General features: G+C 44.4%; 1 protein-coding gene across 1 annotated transcript in view; it reads left to right on the plus strand.

Moving 5' to 3' along the window:
• LOC126235397 (juvenile hormone esterase-like) overlaps positions 1-22511 on the plus strand; it is a 156660-nt gene that overhangs the window by 15108 nt on the left and 119041 nt on the right. The window contains exons 2-4 of the mRNA XM_049944119.1: positions 5231-5383; positions 10552-10702; positions 20281-20511. Coding sequence (XP_049800076.1) covers positions 5231-5383; positions 10552-10702; positions 20281-20511 — 535 coding nt within the window. The remainder of the gene's footprint in view (positions 1-5230; positions 5384-10551; positions 10703-20280; positions 20512-22511) is intronic.

A 22511-nucleotide genomic window follows, 5' to 3' on the forward strand; every position in this document is an offset into this window, starting at 1 on the left:
CACACAGTATAAATACTATTTTACATAACAGGAAATGAAAAAGAAATGTTAGATGTGTACAATATAAGTACAGAGAGAATATGTAGCTTTTGTTGTGCTGAAGAAAAGCAATGTCAAATGATGAAAACAGTAAAACTGACGGTAATGAAAATTATTATCAGTTCAATATGCATTTAGAACAAAAACCAATCAAGCGAGGAACCATTGTTTAGTCTGACAATTTTATTACCGCAATGTATAATAACCTCAATGCACAATTATTAAAAAAAGCACTAGATAGCACCACCTGTATAAGTGGTTAAAAACTTAGAAAAATTTGAACTCTCGCAATAACCAGTTTTCAAGACTAGAATTAAAAGAAATACCCTTGAGATCGTAGGCTTATAAAATCATTCTTTTTAAAACAACGTCAGTGTTAATACACTCATAACATTGCCCACTGAGAATTCACATTGAGGCTGGTGGTTATACAAAACCAGCTCCAAAATGTAAACACCAGAGGTGTAAAGGAACATTTTAGTTTGAATGGGGTCCACAAAGTACACATTAGGGACAAAAAATCGCCATAACAACAGTAACCAGTAATTACAATCGTTCTTGAAAGAGCCGACAGCAACGGTCGCTCAAGCTAAAACATAATATCTCACTAGAAATTAGTAATGGACAGTGTTGAGTACATAGTTCCGCGTAGTCAGCGCGTACACAACTTTCCCACTAGAGCGCGCCCCGCTAAGCACAAGAGCGCAGGCGCAGCGCTCGTCCGTCTCCGTTCTACGAGATGGCGCTGCCATAAAGACGGACCAAATTCTGCTTCCGCCGGTTGGCGTATTAATATGTAACGCAGCCAATGAGATTGCTGCTAACGTAGAACCTTTTCTCCTCGCGGATCACACTTGCGCAGTGATACCTGAACGCTCGAGTTATTATAACGAGTGTACAGACCTCCGATTAGTCAGTCTGCATTAGTCTGCATTAGTCTATAGTCAAGTTTCAGTCTGCGCCTAATAAGATTACCATATTCCTGTAGCCATGAAGATAAATGTATAGACATTTTTGGCAATTATCAGAGATATATGTGGGAATAATATTAACGTACCAATACCAAAGGAACTTCAGATTGTCAATTGTAAATAGCATCCAGAACCAAGTTAAGTTATTTTTATGCTTGTTATTATTTTAATAAATGTGTGTGAAAATTAATCAAGTTCTGTTTAAAGTTGGTCACCGTCAATCTGCTACTCTAAGCGTGCAAGTGGCATTTCTATCGTCTGACCTAACGGCAGAAGTTAAACACGCCACGATAAGACCACGAGACATATTGCTCACACTCGCCTACATCGCTAGAGCGACAAGTCAAATAATCTGATGGTGTGTGTACCGAAGGTCTTACAGTACGCACACCACAGACAGGAAGCGTTTCTACCAAACATAATCATGTTTCAACCTGGCAACAGCGAAGTTCATAAAAAGCCCGCAGCCAAGTACATTTTGGCAAGCAGCAGGTTGCGTACACTTGGAAGGCCAACAGATCAGACGACGCCTCAAAGCCACATGCCGACTGGAAAGTCCGTTGATAGATGACCGGTTGTCGGCGGGTCGGGACACGTAGAGAACTGTGTCCACACGGCTCAGGCTGTCAATCAGATGTTGTCATGTTGGCTGCTCGACAGGAACTGACACCACACAGGAAAGCGGCTCTGCCGAAGTGGGCCGCGCTGCGCCCTTCACTGATTGTGGCCGTTAATATTTCTCCGGCGTCGGAACCATGCCGGAGCGGCTGGATGATCGTTCGAAGCCGGGATACGATTGAACTCTTACAGTGAATATCAGGTGGATTTAAAAAAGATACACTACTGGCCATTGAAACTGCTACACCACGAAGATGACGTGCTACAGACGCGAAATTTAACCGACAGGAAGAAGATGCTGTGATATGCAAATCCTTAGCTTTTCAGAGCATTCACTCAAGGTTGGCGCCGGTGGCGACCACTACAACGTGCTAACATGAGGAAAGTTTCCAACCGATTTCTCATACACAAACAGCAGTTGACCGGCGTTGCCTGGTGAAACGTTGTTGTGATGGCTCGTGTAAGGAGGAGAAATGCGCACCATCAGGTTTCCGACTTTGATAAAGGTCAGATTGTAGCCTATCACGGTTGCGGTTTATCGTATCGCAACATTGCTGCTCGCGTTGGTCGGGATCCAATGACTGTTAGCAGAATATGGAATCGGTGGGTTCAGGAGGGTAATACGGAGCGCCATGCTGGATCCCAACGGCCTCGTATCACTAGCAGTCGAGATGACACGCATCTTACTCGCATGGCTGTAACGGATCGTGCAGCCACGTCTCGATCCCTGAGTCAACAGGTGGGGACGTTTGAAAGACAACAACCATCTGCAGGAACACTTCGACGACGTTTGCAGCTCGGAGACCATTGCTGCAGTTACCCTTGACGCTGCATCACAGACAGGAGCGCCTGCGATGGTGCACTCAACGACGAACCTGGGTGCACGAATGGCAAAACGTCATTTTTTCGGATGAATCCAGGTTCTGTTTACAGCATCTTGATGGTCGCACCCGTGTTTGGCGACATCGCGGTGAACGCACATTAGAAGCGTGTATTCGTCATCGCCATATTGGCGTATCACCCGGCGTATTGGTATGGGGTGCCATTAGTTACACGTCTCGGTCACCTGTTGTTCGCATTGACATTACATTTCAGATGTGTTACGACCCTTGGCTCTACCCTTCATTCGATCCCTGCGAAACCCTACATTTCAGCAGGATAATGCACGACCGCATGTTGCAGATCCTGTACGGGCCTTTCTGGATACTACTGCCTTTCTGGATACTACTGCCCTGGCCAGCACATTCTCCAGATCTCTCACCAATTGAAAACATCTGGTCAATGGCGGCAGAGCAACTGGCTCGTCACAATACGCCAGTCACTACTCTTGATGAACTGTGGTATCGTGTTGAAGCTGCACGGGCAGCTGTACCCGTACACGCCATCCAAGCTCTGTTTGACGCAATGCCCAAGCGTATGAAGGCCGTTATTACGGCCAGAGGTGGTTGTTCTGGGTACTGATTTCTCAGGATCTATGCATCCAAATTGCATGAAAATGTAATCACATGTCAGTTCTAGTATAATATGTTTGTCCAATGAATACCCGTTTATCATCTGCATTTCTTATTGGTGTAGAAATTTTAGTGGCGAGTAGTGTATGTTCCCAGTGAGTTCGTGAGAAAAATTGGCGTGTCATGATTATAAAAACAGTACGTTTCTATACATTAGAAGTATTACAGTGTTTTAACATTAAGAAGAGCTATATTCTGATGTTTACAAAATTTCATATTGCATACTGTACGAGACAAAGGCTAAAAGTATTGTGTTTAGATTTAATAAAAGTGTAAAATAGTTGCAGTGGACGGGGCGTCCAAATCAAGCGTAAAGTTACGTCCTCTGGTGAGCAAATATTAAACCACAGGGAAGAGCAGAGGGCAGTAGCGTACTTTGGACGTCCTGCAGACTGCTTACAGAATCACATTTACATATATCTAGTTGCAGTTATTCCGTCAGGTGTGTCCCTAAATTATCCATTCTTCAGTGTACGAATGATTACGAAGTTGTTTTTTTTTTATATCGTGTCAACTTTTAAACGCCGCAGAATATAACTCTCCATAAAGTTAAAGTATGCGAGTACTTGTAATGTATCGAACTGTACAGTTCTTGTAGTTTCACAGTTTTATGACACACCCATTTTTGTCGCGATGTAATTAGGCGCATATCTTCTTAAATTTGCTTGGCCTTTACTTTTATGTATCATTTGACGTTGGTTCTCTACAGCATGTAATGGTACTTGAATTGCGTAACCATTACGGCACCTCACCTCAACCTCTCGATACCAGCAGTATTCTACTGTGTTTCCGTAATTTAGTTAACATATTTCTGTGACAACATTCAGATTTGATTTCATTAATGTAGAGGTACTTTGATACATCGATATGTTTATATTGGAATGATATTATTCTTATGTGTATTCTTTCTTTTGTCACTATGATCTTTGACGTACTTTTAACTGATTTTTGGGCGCGTAAGCGGTTATTAGAGAGTCAAGTCTTGGTCGTCATGTTGAAAAGACGCAAATTGTAGTCAGTTTATGAAATGTGAACTTTAACAGTGAGGAAGATATTTTCAAGTATGTTTTATATCGTGAATTGATGTTGCAACAAAAGTAATAAAAAAGAAGTGTAACGTAAATTCGGAGTGCTGATTACTTTTGTACATCACCATTGTGCTAACTTGCAAAAGTTTAATCTTCAAGAATGGTTTATGAAACACATCTCTAAAACTTTTGAATATCGCAGAATAACACGTAGGCCTCTTTGCATCCGAGCTGGAATCATCACTACCTAGATTTTCGACGATTGAGCCATGAGTTCACAACGAGACCAGCGAGACCAGCGAGACCAGCGTGGCAAACACGAAAAGATGAGTGCCTAGTTTATCCATTATTTCATGAAATGACTTTATTAACTGGGCTCTAATGACACCTGCCGCATAGTATAACTTTGTTGTTGCCCGAAAATGCAATATTTAGCAGCGTGAGCAACACTACAATCATAATTAATTTTTGACCTTTGTTGTGGTAGGGTTGTTAGAAGCAGAAAGTTAAGTTATACTTTTTTTCTATTCTTATAGTGTACACATATAAGTTTCGTTTTTCATCTACTGTTGTGTGCAATATTTGTTCAGCCGCACGGGGTAGTCACGCGGTCTTGGGCGCCTTCCCACGGTTCGCGCGACTTCCTCCGTCGAAGGTTCGAGTCCTCCCTCAGGCGTGAGTGTGTGTGTTGTCCTTAGCGTAAGTTAGCTTACGTTAGATTAAGTAGTGTGTAAGCCTAGGGACCGTTGATCTCAGCAGTTTGGTCCCATAGGAACTTACCATCACCACCAATATTTGACATACATCAAATCATGCATTACTAACCGAACTTTCAGATCCACTTGAAAATGGCCTAATGCAGAGGCTGAAATCGATTGTAGATTTAATAAAGTTTTTATTATCAACTGGTGTGCCTTTTCATTAAACGTAGATAATGTTGAATCAAACTGAAATTAAAATCCAACGGTATATCTGCAAGCCTGCCTTTCTCGTAGGTTGACGACGGAAACTGAAACAAGTGTCGAGACTTCGGCCATTTGATCGCGGGTCACTGTGTGTGCAGGAGGCAGCGCGGAAGCGTCCCTGGAGCGGAATGTTGGACGCGACCGAGGACGGGCCGAGCTGCCTGCAACGCGATGCCTACGTGGACGATGGGGACGGCGCGGAGTACAAGGGCGACACGGACTGCCTCTTCCTAAACGTGTACACCCCTGCGGTAAGCGCTACCAACTCGCCGTTCACCATTCAAAAATATAAACACTACCACTTTCTGCCTCATATTGAAGACTTTTACGTAAATATCCAGCACGTAAGAGAGTGGAGGTGGGACACCAAAAACTGGTTTCTGCATGGAGGTGAAGCTGGTATTAAATCTTTTGTTATTCCTACTTATTTGCTTATATTGTCTTCAGAATCCAACGCTGATAATTCTGACAGCGTCTGCTGTCTCAATGCGTTCTACCCTTCGATGACAGAATGCAATCTTAGTCATTTTCGTGATTTTACTCATGAATGTCAGCTGCTGAAAGACTCCACAAACGCGGCTCTAGGCGCTCAGTCCGGAACCGCGCGACTGCTACGGTCGCAGGTTCGAATCCTGCCTCGGGCATGGATGTGTGTGATGTCCTTAGGTTGGTTAGGTTTAAGTAGTTCTAAGTTCTAAGGGACTGATGACCACAGATGTTAAGTCCCATAGTGCTCAGAGCCATTTGAACCATTTTAGACTCCACAAACAAAGAGGAGAGATAGTGTCTTGAGTTCTTTTTGAGGAGCTTTAACTGAATGTTCAGCTAGGCTGTTAAGTTTTTAGGAACCACTCTGCTCATAGCGGAAAAAAAATCTAAAGAATGTGAAGTGTTCTCTGATGTATGACTTACCCTTCAAGAGCTAACACAAGGAGCTCGTTCCATATTTCACCACAGTTCCAGCAACACACACTTCCAGAACCACTCTAGAATTCCCTCGTCTAATCCCACTCTCACATTCGATGCATAGAATCTACGATCCTACTACAACCAGCCCAAACCACAAACAACGCATAGCTAGATTTTTGAGGAGGAAAACCTGATAAATTCTGTTTTCCAACATTCATAATGAGACCTTTACCTTGTAACTTTCTTTAATTAATAAGAAAAAGTTTACGAATACGTTGAATGATTATCTGAAGTGTGGAATGGATACAAAACTCGAACTATCGTAAAGCGTGATGTAACTGCAAGTGGTATGCTTACCCTGTGTTGTTGTTAGCAAAACTTTACACGAATTGATTGGGCAGTGCTACTCCCAGTACCGATAGAGCAATACAGTTACTACAAAAGACATTCAGCCGCTTAGGCACTGAATCCTCTGGCCCTGTTCAAAGCTGATAACTTTGGTCCCTGTGTACATAAAAAAATGAAATTGTCTTATCTCTAAAGCAGCAACGGTGGAATGTGATATATTCTTGTCTCTCATAAAAAAAATATAAATATACTAACTACAGGCTCAGCGATATGCAATGCTGGCGGCAATACTTTGAAATGCACGTGAAATTCTTTTGGCTGATAAACGAGAACCTTTATGAAAAATCCAACTTCTCTGAAAAACATATGACCTGGACAACGAAGCGGTACTGATTGTGGTGAATTACTAACACTGAGTTTTTTTAGCAAAATTATATTGCAAGTTAAGTTTGTCTTTTCAAAAACATCTACAACTTAAGTTATATTGCTTAGAGTAATATATTTACTAACTGTTCCACATACAATGAGATTTATACAGCAAGTAGTATCTATCCTCACTAATCCAGCATAAATGCAGAACATCAAATTATATATAGCTCCGTTAACAAATCTTAGAACCATTACAAACGCGAAATATCTAATTATCCTTTTTATCAAATCAGTTTAGGTACATTCTGGGGTTACTCAACAGCTACAAATTGTCAGCCAACTCATCTATACTAACGTGCTGGCAAAACAAAAATCATAATTATTTAATATCTTTATATTGCTTGCATGAAGACTTCTGCTTTCATGTTCAACAAAATTGACATACCTTCATTAATCTAACACTTGGTGGCTTCACACAGCCCACCGCCAAAACTGCCTACTCCATCGTCTTTCGCTCACAGACAGCTACCTACCACTGTGCGACAAGTGCTCTCTTACTCCAACACTACAATCTCAGACCAGAAGCAGTATGTTTGGCTCTGCGGTCGTACACAGTCAGCGATCCGCACTATAAAGCCTATCGTTTATAATACGAGGGCAGTTCAATAAGTAATGCAACACATTTTTTTTTCTGAAACAGGGGTTGTTTTATTCAGCATTGAAATACACCAGGTTATTCCCCAATCTTTTAGCTACACAACACTATTTTTCAACGTAATCTCCATTCAATGCTACGGCCTTACGCCACCTTGAAATGAGGGCCTGTATGCCTGCACGGTACCATTCCACTGGTCGTTGTCGGAGCCAACGTCGTACTGCATCAATAACTTCTTCATCATCCGCGTAGTGCGTCCCACGGATTGCGTCCTTCATTGGGCCAAACATATGGAAATCCGACGGTGCGAGATCGGGGCTGTAGGGTGCATGAGGAAGAACAGTCCACTGAAGTTTTGTGAGCTCCTCTCAGGTGCGAAGACTTGTGTGAGGTCTTGCGTTGTCATGAAGAAGGAGAAGTTCGTTCAGATTTTTGTGCCTACGAACACGCTGAAGTCGTTTCTTCAATTTCTGAAGAGTAGCACAATACACTTCAGAGTTGATCGTTTGACCATGGGGAAGGACATCGAACAGAATAACCCCTTCAGCGTCCCAGAAGACTGTAACCATGACTTTACCGGCTGAGGGTATGGCTTTAAACTTTTTCTTGGTAGGGGAGTGGGTGTGGCGCCACTCCATTGATTGCCGTTTTGTTTCAGGTTCGAAGTGATGAACCCATGTTTCATCGCCTGTAACAATCTTTGACAAGAAATTGTCACCCTCAGCCACATGACGAGCAAGCAATTCCGCACAGATGGTTCTCGTTTGCTCTTTATGGTGTTCGGTTAGACAACGAGGGACCCAGCGGGAACAAACCTTTGAATATCCCAACTGGTGAACAATTGTGATAGCACTACCAACAGAGATGTCAAGTTGAGCATTGAGTTGTTTGATGGTGATCCGTCGATCATCTCGAACGAGTGTGTTCGCACGCTCCGCCATTGCAGGAGTCACAGCTGTGCACGGCCGGCCCGCACGCGGGAGATCAGACAGTCTTGCTTGACCTTGCGGCGTTGATGACACACGCTTTGCCCAACGACTCACCGTGCTTTTGTCCACTGCCAGATCACCGTAGACATTCTGCAAGCGCCTATGAATATCTGAGATGCCCTGGTTTTCCGCCAAAAGAAACTCGATCACTGCCCGTTGTTTGCAACGCACATCCGTTACAGACGCCATTTTAACAGTTCCGTACAGCGCTGCCACCTGTCGGAAGTCAATGAAACTATGCGAGACGAAGCGGGAATGTTTGAAAATATTCCACAAGAAATTTCCGGTTTTTTCAACCAAAATTGGCCGAGAAAAAAAGTGTGTTGCATTACTTATTGAACTCCCCTCGTATACTAGTTTCATTTTAATTTACATTAATGTTATTGTCATATTCAGGTGCCATATACAGGTGTACCCCAGTAGACTCCTTTTAACCTATAATCCACATTCACCATTATCCTCATTCCCTCATTCAGTTCACTTGTCTGCCAGCAATTAGTCATGAAGCCGTTGAACAATATCCTGCGGACGGCGTACAGTACAATATCAAAGCCTCAATGTTTATCATTCTATCGTCACATCATGATCACCTGTTTTAACAGTATCTCCTTTTTTTGACAACATTAAATGAAATAAATACTTTACAGCTGAAGAGCAGTCAGATACAGCAACCGTTTTGCTTTGGAGGAATGGAATGAAAGAAAAGCGGTTGAAAATCCAATTTCGTGGTGTTGTAGTGAAATATTTGTACAGCAGGCAACACAAATTAATTTTCGCGATATGAGCATGATTTAATTTCCGTGTGGTTAACTGTCTGATGCGAGACTTTTTAATGCGACGCCTTTCTAGTGGCTTACGTATCCGAAGTTATGAAAGCGTGTACAATGTAGTGTGATGTTCATGTTCTCGATGATAGTGAAAGCAAACGAAGATGAAGAAATCCCATGGAGGCACATGACCTTACTAGTCTCTAACAACTACCACAGCGAAAAACTTCCCCATTGGGGGGTGTACTCCGAATCTCCATTACATGCCACCCCCGTAGGAAACACTGCATAGATTGAAACTTCCTGGCAGATTAAAACTGTGTGCCGGGCCGAGACTCGAACTCGAGACCTTTCCCTATCGCGGGCAAGTGTTCTACCAACTGAGTTACCCAAGCACGACTCACGCCCCGTTCTCACAGCTGTACTTCCGCCAGTACCTCGTCTCCTACCTTCCAAACTTTACATAAGCTCTCCTGCGAACCTTGCAGGACTAGCGCTCCTGAAAGAAAGGATGTTGCGGAGACATGGCTTAGCCACAGCCTGGGGGATGTTTCCAGAATGAGATTTTCACTCTGCAGCGGAGTGTGCGCTGATTTGAAACTTCCTGGCAGATTAAAACTGTGTGCCGGACCGATACTCGAACTCGGGACCTTTGCCTTTCGCGGGCAAGTACTCTACCAAGTTAGGAGACGATGTACTGGCGGAAGTACAGCTGTGAGGACGGGGCGTGAGTCGTGCTTGGGTAGCTCAGATGGTAGAGCACTTGTCCGCGAAAGGCAAAGGTCCCGAGTTCGAGTCTCGGTCCGACACACAGTTTTAATCTGCCAGGAAGTTTCATATCAGCCCACGCTCCGCTGCAGAGTGAAAATCTCATTCTGGCACAGTTTACTTCCGTTTGCAACAAGACATATCCCTTTATTCCCTTTATTTATTTTGGCTTCATTCGTCACAGCGTTGCCAGTTGTTTCGGAATAGTAGCTAAAGAGAAATACACGATGAAACCTATTGCGTTAAGCACAGTGCATTTAAAAACTTCGGCGAATGTTGTCATAACGCAAAAAAGCATACAAAGAAAACAGATTTATTCACTAACGGTGTAATCTCCGTTCGCCACGATACACCGTGGTCAACGTTTATAAACGAAGTGAAGATTGTGGCTGTAATCGATCGTAGTATGGATGTCATAATTATTCGAAAGCTCTCCGCCAAGTAATTTTGACGGTAGCATTCCTGTGACCCTGATGGTTGAAATAGTAGCACAAGTTCTCAAAATTAATATTGGTCACTTTGGTGTGTAGAATATATTGTTGTGATTGACGTGTCTCGATTAGATGCATTTTGTGCTTTTTGGCTCTCACCATTTAAACGACTGCTTTCGACAGGTGAAAGGCGAGCGAGGCTTCCCTATAATAGTGTACATACATGGAGGGGGCTATACGAGCGGCCATGCCGGTTCGGAGTGGGTCAACCCCCAGTACTTCATGCTCAAGGATGTGGTCGTTGTGACCGTCGCCTACAGACTGGGCGTCTTTGGTAAGTGCTCGGAACACAAGTAAAATGATATTCCTAATCCCATGGTAGTTGTGTGCCATTACACTTATTCTCAGGACTGCTATGAGGAGCCGGCCGCTGTGGCCTAGCGTTTCTAGGCGCTTCAGTCCGGAACGGCGCTGCTGCTACGGCCGCAGGTTCGAATCCTGTCTCGGGCATGGATGAGTGTGATGTCCTTAGGTTTGTTAGGTTTAAGTAGTTGTAAGTCTAGGAGACTAATGGGGGCTGGGTTGGATTGGGTTGTTTGGGGAAGGAGACCAGACAGCGTGGTCATCGGACTCATCGGATTAGGGAAGGATGGGGAAGGAAGTTGGCCGTGCCCTTTCAAAGGAATCATCCCGGCATTTGCCTGGAGCGATTTAGGGAAATCACGGAAAACCTAAATCAGGATGGCCGGACGCGGGATTGAACCGTCGTCCTTCCGAATGCGAGTCCAGTGTCTAACCATTGCGCGACCTCGCTCGGTAGGAGACTAATGACCTCAGATGTTAAGTCCCATAGTGCTTAGAGCCATTTGAACCATTGCTATGAGGAGTAATCGTAAAGTTTTAATTGTTACCTCCAAAAAATCAAGCTGCGGTCTTCAAAATTTTATACTTGCTCTATCGGGCGGCTCTAATTACCAGCAACACAGCCTAACCAGCGAGTCTACTGCGGCAAGATTGCACGTAAATATACTGTCCACTCTCATAAATGTGCCAACCTGTCAAAAGCTCGAGTGGCCACCTTCTGCAGCGCGGACGTGCAGGAAGAGAATCAACGAGAGGAGGGAACTGATACGGATGTGGGGCCATGCCGACTTCACTGCCGTGGCCAGCTGCTCTACGATTCTCGGTTGAGGATCCACAGCGCGAACTGCCTGATCGAGGTGGTCCCACGGATTCTAAATCCAGGGAGACTAGTGGCCAGGGAAGTACGGTAACCTCGTCCCGGTGCTCTTCGAGCTATGCAAGTATACTGCGAGCTGTGTGGCACGCTGTATTATCCTGCTTGTAGATGCCATCGTACCGAGGAAAAGACAATTTGCACGCAGGGATTGACATGGTCCCCAAGGGCAGATGCATTCTTGTGTTGATCCACTGAGCCTTCCAGAATGACGAGATGACAGAGGGAATTTCCCAGACCATAAGGCTCCCTCCACCGTCCTGGAACCTTCTGACTGTGGTTGGAGGGTGTTTGCTTTCAGTCTTTCGCGCCGTGCACACCAACGGCCGTCTGTCCGTTGGAGCATAAAACGTGAATCGTCTGGAAAGGCCACCTATCGCCACTCACTGGACATCCGCCTGAGTATACCCGTTGCTCAACAGTTGCTTGTCTGTTCACCCGCGCACATCTCCACAGCCCTCGTTCACCACTGTCATTTATGGCCCGTGGTGTACTACAGTTGTCTCGGCGCCCGTTTCGAATACCACTATTTTAGCATGGACGGTATACTTTAACTACGGCGGCAAGTGAACAATTAACAAACTTAACCGCTTTAGAAATGCATCCACCCTTGGCCCTTAAGCGTCTGATCATGCACTTGTAGACGTTAGAGTACTCACATTACAGCGACGACTGCACTGTTTATCGCATCTCGCTGACATGCTTTATACAGGGTGGTCCATTGATAGTGACCGGACCAAATATCTCACGAAATAAGTATTAAACGAAAAAACTACAAACAACGAAGCTCGTCCAGCTTCAAGGGGGAAACCAAATGGCGCTATGGTTGGCCCGCTAGATGGCGCTGCCATTGGTCGAACGGATATCAACAGCGTTTTTTAAATAGGAACCCCCATTTTTTAATGGCTCTGAGCACTATGGGACTTAACAGCTATGGTCATCAGTCCCCTAGAACTTGGAACTACTTAAACCTAACTAACCTAAGGACATCACACAACACCCAGTCATCACGAGGCAGAGAAAATCCCTGACCCCGCCGGGAATCGAACCCGGGACCCCGTGCTCGGGAAGCGAGAACGCTACCGCGAGACCACGAGCTGCGGACCCCATTTTTTATTACATATTCGTGTAGTGCCTAAAGAAATATGAATGTTTTAATTGGACCACTTTTTTCGCTTTGTGATAGATGGCGCTGTAATAGTCACAAACGTATAAGTACGTGGTATCACGTAACATTCCGCCAGTGATACATTACCCGTGTTAAAATGGACCGTTTACCAATTGCGGAAAAGGTCGATATCGTGTTGATGTATGCCTATTGTTATCAAAATGTCCAACGGGCGTGTGCTATGTATGCTGCTCGGTATCCTGGACGACATCATCCAAGTGTCCGGACCGTTCGCCGGATAGTTACGTTATTTAAGGAAACAGGAAGTGTTCAGTCACACGTGAAACGTCAACCACGACCTGCAACAAATGATGATGCCCAAGTAGGTGTTTTAGCTGCTGTCGCGGCTAATCCGCACATCAGTAGCAGACAAACTGCGCGAGAATCGGGAGTCTCATAAACGTCGGTGTTGAGAATGCTACAGCAACATCGATTACACCCGTACCATATTTCTATGCACCAGGAATTGCACGGCGACGACTTTGAACGTCGTGTACAGTTCTGCCACTGGGCACAAGAGAAATTACAGGACTATGACAGATTTTTTTGCATGCGTTCTATTTAGCGACAAAGCGTCATTCACCAACAGCGGTAACGTAAACTGGCATAATATGCACTATTGAGCAACGGAAAATCCACGATGGCTGCAACAAATGGAACATCAGCGACCTTGGCGTGTTAATGTATGGTGCGGCATTATGGGAGGAAGGATAATTGGCTCCCATTTTATCGATGGCAACCTAAATGGTGCAATATATGCTGATTTCCTACGTAATGTTCTACCGATGTTATTACAAAATGTTTCACTGCATGACAGAATGGCGATGTACTTCCATCATGATGGATGTCCGGCACATAGCTCGCGTGCGGTTGAAGAGGTATTGACTAGCATATTTCATGACAGGTGGATTGGTCGTCGCACGTTCACCGAATTTGATGTTCCCGGATTTCTTTCTGTGGGGAAAGTTGAAGGATATTTGCCATCGTGATCCACCGACAACGCCTGTAATTTTTCCTCCTATCTATGTAATTACGTAGTTATCAATTCGTTCGAGCAATCAATCATTGATAATAGGAAACACAGTCATAGCTCAGTCACTCAAAATGATTCAGAAATTTTACTTGTTAGAATGAAATCAGGCGATGATTCTTCTTCTCTGGAGGCTCGTGCTTTGCGGCAGTCTGCTAATCTGTACAAATAAAATGCCTCGTAATTTTGGGAGCGTTGTATAATCAGTCGGGAAACCTCAGATCAAGCGGATATTTGGCTTTGATGAAGTTTAACCTTCCGAAGAAGTAATGGAGCTCTTCGATTATTAAATGCAGGTTCGTATCCAGTCTTTCGGAAGTTCCCTTCTGATTAACAACTACGCAATATATCGATGAATATCATTAATTCTCAAATGTCAAATAAACACCTTTTGTATGAAGGAGCAACATGTATATTTCCCTTTTAATCGTACAATTTCGTCTCAGTTATCTTTTGTCATAAATCTCAATATTCAGATTACAATTCTTCAAACGAAGCTCAGGCTAATCGGCACGAAGACAATCTCGGAAGCTTTTTTCTTCTAACAACCACCAGAGAGAGTACTACAAAGAATAATTATGCGCTCATGGCATAGCTATTGTATGAAACTACTTTGCGCATGGATTCTGCGAGTATGAAGATAGAAAATTAGTAAACGTCATTCAAGGGTAGAATTGTATCAGAATAATTCATCGAATATAAAGAGATATTGCACGCCTGACAACAAGCGTCAGCGCATTGTCAATGCATGTGTGAACATTACGGAAGGCGAACTACTCGCTGTTGAAAGGAATGTCGTTACACGTATTGCCAAATGCATTGAGGTTGACGTACATCATTTTGAGTATTTATTGCATTAATGTGGTATTTACAGGTAATCACGCTGTAACAGCACGCGTTCTCAGAAATGATAAGTTCACAAAGGTACATGTATCACATTGAAACAACCGAAATAAAATATTCAAACGTACCTACGTTCTGTATTTTAATTTAAAAAACGTACCTGTTACCAACTGTTCGTCTAAAATTGCGAGCCATATGTTTGTGACTATTACAGCGCCATCTATCACAAAGCGAAAAAAGTGGTCCAACGAAAACATTCATATTTCTTTACGTACTACACGAATATGTAATAAAAATGGGGGTTCCTATTTAAAAAATACGCAGTTGATATCCGTTTGACCTATGGCAGCGCCATCTAGCGGCCAACCATAGCGCCATCTGGTTTCCACCTTCAAGCTAGACGAGTTTCGTTCTTTGTAGTTTTTTCGTTTAACGCTTTCGTGAGATATTTGGCCCAGTCACGATCAATGGACCATACTGTATACCCTCCACTGCTAGTGGTGCTACCAGCCGTCTATGAATGGTTATTACACGTTGACGTCATACGTAGACGGTGGTCACATTAATGCAACTGGACACTGTATTATGGCCGACTACAAACGGTTTTGTTTCCGAGTGAAAATGCAGCAGACACCACTGAAATAGGCGGCACCCACTTCGCCACAGGCGTTGCTTGTCCCACTGCAGGCACAGTACTATTTGCTTACACTGATCACGTGCCCGCAAGTACATTGAGCAAGTATCACTCCGCCAAAACTGTGCATAAGCGGCCATCCAGCCGCGGAGCTGAGAGATCCAACCGCAGCACCAGTCACGAGCTGCCAGAGTCGCAGGTGGAGCCCCAGCCTCTCCTGAGCAAGGCCTCGGTCAGGCTCCGTGCTCCTGGAATGGTGTACGCCAGTTCACTTGGATACTGTCTTGTTGCCGATTAACTATAGTCAATGAGAGTCTTTTGACTGGACTTAGAGTTGTACCAATTACCTGTCAACAATAATTAACGGCCGTTCAAGGGTTATCTTCTGGTAAACCTTCCGGGATGTAAGGTCGTGGTCCATGATACTCTTCAGCTCCTAACGTTTCGTCCAGAGCTGCGCTGGACATCTTCAGAGGGGTGTTTCTCCTCCAGTGAGTCTTGCAGACTCACCGGAGGAGAAACACCTCTCTGAAGATGTCCAGCGCAGCTCTGGACGAAACGTTAGGAGCTGAAGAGTTTCATGGACCACGACCTTACATCCCAGAAGGTTTACCAGAAGATATGTCATCCGGTCGTGAAAGTCTTCATACTACGTTCAAGGGTTGTTCTCTGCCAACGAAATCATCACATCGGAGATTATTATCCCTCATGTAAATTCAAATCAAGAAGATTTTTATCTTGTGTGTTATCCGATTACTTTGCGTTCCTGCATGTTTGTGAGTCGTTTCCTTTTGTGTGTTATTGCAATTTTTTTTTTTTTTAAAGTCGCCAATCTTCTCCCTTAACACATGACCTGTCTTTCTATCCCTTGTTCTTGTCGAGGTTTCCCATATGTTCCTTCCTTCTCCGAGTCTGCAGAGAACCTCCTCATTCCTTATCTTATCAGTCCATCTGATTTTCAGCATTCTTCTACAGCGCCACATCTCAAACGCTTGGATTCTCTTCTGTTCCGGTTTTTCCACAGTTCATGATTCACTACCACACACTGTTGTGCTCCAAACGTACTTCTTTCACCAAATTATGGCCAATGTTTGATACCAGTAGGCTTATATCGGACAGGAATGCCCTCTTTGCTTGTTATATCCTCCTTGCTTCGTCCGTCATACATAATTTAGCTTCCAAGGTAGCAGAATTCCTTAACTTCCTCTGCTTCTTGATTCCCAATTTTGATGTTAAGTTTCTCACTATTCTCATTCCTGCTAATTGTCATTACTTTTGTCTTTTTCCAGTTTACTCTCAGACCATATTCTGCACTCATTAGGCTGCTCATTCCATACAACAGATACTGTAATTCTTCTCCACATTCACACGCAGGCTAGCATTGTCATTAGCAAATCTTATAACTGATGTCCTTTTTCCCTAAATTTTAATCCCACTCTTGAACCTGTCTTTAATTTCCGTCATTTCTTCTTCGATACGTAATTGTGGGGTGAAAGACTCCATCTCTGTCTTACACCCTTTTTCATCCGAGCACTTCGTTCTTGGTCTTCCACCGTTATTGTAGCCTCTTGGTTCTTGTACAGATTGTATACTACCCGTCTTTCGCTAATGCTTACACCTATTTTTATCAGAACTTCGAAAATTTTACTCCATTTTACATTTGTGAACGCTTTTTATAAGTCGACGAATGCAGTGAACTTGTCTCGATTCTTCTTCAACGTTGTTTCCGTTATCAAGCGCAACGTAAGAAGTGGCTCTATGGTGCTTTTACCTTTCCTAATGTCAAACTGACGGTCATCTAACACATTCTCAGTTTTCTTTTCCATTCATCTATATAGTACAAATATTCTTGTCAGGATCTTAGATGCTTGAGCTGTCAAGCTGATTGTGCGGAATTCTCGTACTTGTCGGCTCCTGCAATCTTCGAAATTCTGTGGATGCTTCGGAAAGTCAGATGGTATATTGCCGGACTCATACATTCTACACATCAACGTGAGTAGTAGTTTTGTTGTCACTTACCCATAACGATTTTAGAAATTCTGATGGAATGTTACCTATTCCTTCTGCCTTATTTGATATTAAGTTTTCCAGAGCTCTTTTAAATTCTACGTCATCCCTGTCGACTCCACGTTCTTCTTCTAAGACGTCATCATATGTCGTCCCCCTCACAGACATCGATTGAAATGCGTTGAGAGCCTTAAGAGGTATACCGATTTATATTCGGAACAGAGAGTACAAGCTCATATATCCTATTCGGGTCCCTGAAGGCGCTTAAGTGTTTTATTTTATCACTGCTTGGGAATCTTATTTTGCGTGTGTGGAATCACTGATTGTCACAAGAGTGACATTCAGAGTGTAGATATGCACTCTCCAATGACACATTTTATCGAACGATAATTGGTTAGTTGGGTCGAATGACTAGCTAGCAGCTTCTATTTAGTGTCAACATATTACAAGTATTATGCTAAAATGGGCCTTCCTTACAGTCTGATTGCAATGATTGCAGAACAATCACTAGAAACATTCTACCCGCAGTTGCCCTGTAAGATATCTATAAAGATTAGCGACAGTTGCGCCTAAGATTCTTAATACCATCGTGAAAGGCTCCGTGGTTAGAGTACTTGAAACAATTACAACCATAAAATGACTAGGTATCTGAGTAATGAGGATTAAAACTATTTCCAGGAATGACATGTGCTACACTGAAGCCACACAAAAGTGGTTTCCAGCAGATTCACTCATTCATGTCTCGAGTACTAATCGCCAGGCTGAGACAGATGGGCGAGATAAAAAGATCGAGAGAAGAGCAGCACAATTTTTGACACTTTCTTTAGTAAACTCGAGAACGTCGCGGAAATACTGAAACAATCATCTAAGAACTACCTGCCCAATTTTCCTTCGGCAAAGTTGTGGAAATACTGAATCCATCTCCAGTAGCACATGGTTCAAGAGAGGCTCTGAGCAGCACAGATGCATTGGGTGATTAAATTCAGAGAGGGTGCCCTGCATGAAGAGTGAGACAATGAGAGTACATTACTTTTGGTTGGTTGGTTGATTTATGGGAGGGGACCAAACAGCGAGATCATCGCTCTCATCGGATTAGGGAAGGTTGGGAAAGGAAATCGGCCGTGCCCTTTCAGAGGAACCATCCCGAAATTCGCCTGAAGCAATTTGGGGAATCATGGAAAACCTAAATCAGGATGGTCGGATGCTGGTTTCAACCGTCGTCCTCTTGAATATGTGTCACGCCACCTCACCCGGTATTACACTACTGGCCATTAAAATTGCTACACCACGAAGATGACGTGCTACAAACCCGAAATTTAACCGACAGGAAGGAGATGCTGTGATATGCAAATGATTAGCTTTTCAGAGCATTCCCACAATGTTGCCGCCGGTGGCGACACCTACAACGTGATGACATGAGGAAAGTTTTCAACCGATTTCTCATACACAAACAGCAGTTGACCGGCGTTGCCTGGTGAAACGTTGTTGTGATGCCTCATGTAAGGAGGAGAAATGCGTACCATCACGTTTCCGACTTTGATAAAGGTCGGATTGTAGCCTATCGCGATTGTATCGTATCATGACATTGTTGCTCGCGTTGGTCGAGATCCAATGACTGTTAGCAGAATATGGAATCGGTGGGCTCAGGAGATTGATACGGAACGCCGTGCTGGATCCCAATGCCTCGTATCACTAGCAGTCGAGATGACAGGCATCTTATTCGCATGGTTGTAACGGATCATGCAGCTACGTCTCGATCCCTGAGTCAACAGATGAGGATTTGCAAGACAACAACAATCTGCACGAACAGTTCGACGACGTTTGCAGCAGCATGGACTATCAGCTCGGAGACCATGGCTGCGGTTACCCTTGACGCTGCATCAAAGACAGAAGCGCCTAGTATGGTGTATTCATCGACGAACCTGGGTGCACGAATGGCAAAACGTAGTTTTTTCGGATGAATCCAGGTTCTGTTTACAGCATCATGATGCTCGCATCCCTGTTTGGCGACATCGCGGTGAACGCACATTGGAAGCGTGTATTCGTCATCGCCATACTGGCGTATCACCCGGCGTGATGGTATGGGGTTCCATTGGTTACACGTCTCTGTCACCTCTTTTTCGCATTGACGGCACTTTGAACTTCAGATGTGGTACGACCCGTGGCTCTACCCTTCATTCGATCCCTGCGAAACCCTACATTTCAGCATGATAATGCACGACCGCATGTTGCAGGTCCTGTACGGGCCTTTCTGGATACAGAAAATGTTGGACTGCTGCACTGGCCAGCATATTCTCCAGATCTCTCACCAATTGAAAACGTCTAGTGAATGGTGGCCGAGCAACTGGCTCGTCACAATACTCCAATCACTACTCTTGATGAACTGTGGTATCGTATTGGAGCTGCATGGGCAGCTGTGCCTGTACACGCCATCCAAGCTCTGTTTGACTCAATGCCCAGGAAGCGTTATTACGGCCAGAGGTGGTTGTTCTGGGTACTGATTTCTCAGGATCTATGCACCCAAATTGCGTGAAAATGTAATCACATGTCAGTTCTAGTATAATATATTTGTCCAATGAATACCCGTTCATCATCTGCATTTCTTCTTGGTGTAGCGATTTTAATGGCCATTAGTGTACATTTTTCTCCGCATAGCTCACGAAGTGAATGTGATGTAAAATGACAGAATCTCGCGTTCGTATTATGCACGCTATTTACTGGTAGAGCAGAAAAGACGGGAAGGGAATGAAAGTGCTCCCTGAAGTATATCTCCGCCACTCACTGTTAAGTAGCTTCTGGTGATGAACATGGTTGGCCATACTCTCAGGCCCAGTTCACTATCCTAGTCGGGAGAATGGTACGCCACAAGGCGAGGAAGTAGGAAAGGGCTAAAAGAAGCTTCTAATGAGAACATTTCAGAATACGTCAGCTGTCTCGTTACTGACAGTTATGGACTGAGAGCTGTTTCTGGTGTTTACAGTTTTGATTTGCAGGTAGCAGGCACTTCCTTTCGATAGAAGGGTACGCGCTGCCGGCAGGGTTCCTATGCACGGGCGACGACCAGGCGTTGGCCAACCTGGGGTTGCGCGACCAGTGGTTGGCTCTGCGCTGGGTGCGCGCGCACGGCCCGGCCTTCGGCGGCGCCCCGGACCGCGTCACGCTCATGGGTCACGACGCGGGCGCCGCCAGCGTCCACCTCCACATGCTGGCACCCGTCTCCAGGGGTGAGTCGCTCACTGATGCCCTCCCGCATTTTCTCTAGCGAGCCAATCGAGTCGCTCACCGAATCGTATCAATGGGGACACATCCGAGCCTTTGAATGGAAGAGAATAACTGTCATAGCAATATTAACAGTCTGCTTGTGGCTAGGATGATGTGACAACATGTGATGGTTGCTGTTGCCTTCTCCACCAGACATCACGGCGCCTAGATTATCAGCAACCAAACTGACAGCCTGCTGCTGCGGGTTGCCCGCTTCGCAGGCACACCGAAGCACTACACAACCGACAGGCAATATTGATGAAGGCCACAACAACAACACCAGCGGCCACCACGGGCCACTACCGGCCCACATAAACATAAGGAAGAGGTCGCTGCAGATTCCAGAACTATTTTCACACGTAAAAACCACGTGATGGAAATTAGTTCCGAGGTACTCATCCGCCGAAGCGCTATAAAGGCCGGCGCTCGGCCTCACATCAGACCCCTCCCGGATGATGAGCTTCGCCCTGACATCTACCCGTCCTACCAACTCTAACCCCATCTTCCTGCCTCCTCCTCAGGGCTCCCACTCCTCCCCCTCCCTCCTCCTGAGCGGCTTCCCCCTCCTACTCCCCCCCTCTTTTGAGCCCCCTTTCAGTGTCTGCAATCCCTCCTGCCCTGTCTTCTCTCTTCATCTCCCACCCCACGTGTCTCCTGCCTCTTCGTGTACCATCTGACGCCCCTACTCTCTTCATCCCGCCGCTTCCCCTGCTGCCCCTTACTTTCCCCTCCTTTTCCATCCTCTCTGACCTTTCCCTCGGCAGGTCCCACCTGGCAGTTTTATTCTTCGTCGTGTGTGCTCCAAGTGGGTTTTAAGTGTGTTGTTCTGGAGTGTTTTTAGTCCTGTGGCCGACTTTTAACCTGTGCATGTCCATTCAGTGTCTTCTCTGTGTTTTAAGAATATCCAACTGTGTTTTTAACTTTCTGGTGACTTTTTTAACTGTCCCCCATGAACGTCTCCATGTCAGTCTATTTTTAGCTCCATTTTCTCCCATTACTCTGTTTTATGTTCCCCTATTTTATCACCTTATGTATGTAACATTTTATTCTTATTTTAGTTGTCATGTCACTCGGCTGAAGTGCGGCGGATTGTGCCGCTGACAGCCCTCCCCTGCCCATATGGGGCAGGGGAATTAAATCACAATAAAGAAAAAAAACGCACATCGGCAGTTCATCGACCGCCAGCAGACGTGGATAGCTGCCGCCCCGGCAGCCCGGCTCGGATCTTCTCGCTGATCTATGGATTAGGTTTGGTATATCGGAGAAGTCTCTGGCGAAGACTAGTAGGAAATTATTTCAGTTGTTTTCTATATTATTCTCGTTTGTAGTTGTGATTCGAAGACGGATCACTGTTTTGTGTTTGTGTTATACTTGGAGAATTTGTTTTGGGTAATTGAAAAGTCCAATGAATTGTTTTCGGACTTTGATCGTTAGTTTCTTCTGCGTACGCAGACATATCAATGGTGACCACAAGAATGGCTCTTATTTTTACAGTTTTTCGCGCTACACTATTTTTTTCTGTACACTGGTTTACTTTGGTTAATTGTATGTTGCGAACAAATGAGATTTATTATTGTTATACTGGAGCTGGCTTCTTATTAAATACAGTTTTGTTACTGTAACTGAATAGAATGCACAACATATTCATCTCTGCTACAACTATCGTAAAATGTTCTGAAATTATTTCTGTTATCAAAAATAATGAAGTTACTTTACGCAATGCTTAAAGAATCTCAAACCTTGCAGTGGATTTTTCGTCAACATTAATTATTAATCAGTGCCACGGGTGACACTAGAGCATGAGACTACCTTAATTAAGCAGAAAATAATTTTTCTATAACTTTTACCAGTCCATAATTTTTTCATAGCATGATTTCCTTTTGAAACATGAAAGTATTTTAACTTTGACAATGTTTAAGTTAACAATATTAGCATCCCGCGTCCGCCTCTGAAGCACAACGTA

Source organism: Schistocerca nitens, chromosome 2, assembly GCF_023898315.1.
Source record: "Schistocerca nitens isolate TAMUIC-IGC-003100 chromosome 2, iqSchNite1.1, whole genome shotgun sequence".
In the NCBI taxonomy this organism is placed as follows: Eukaryota; Metazoa; Arthropoda; class Insecta; order Orthoptera; family Acrididae; genus Schistocerca; species Schistocerca nitens.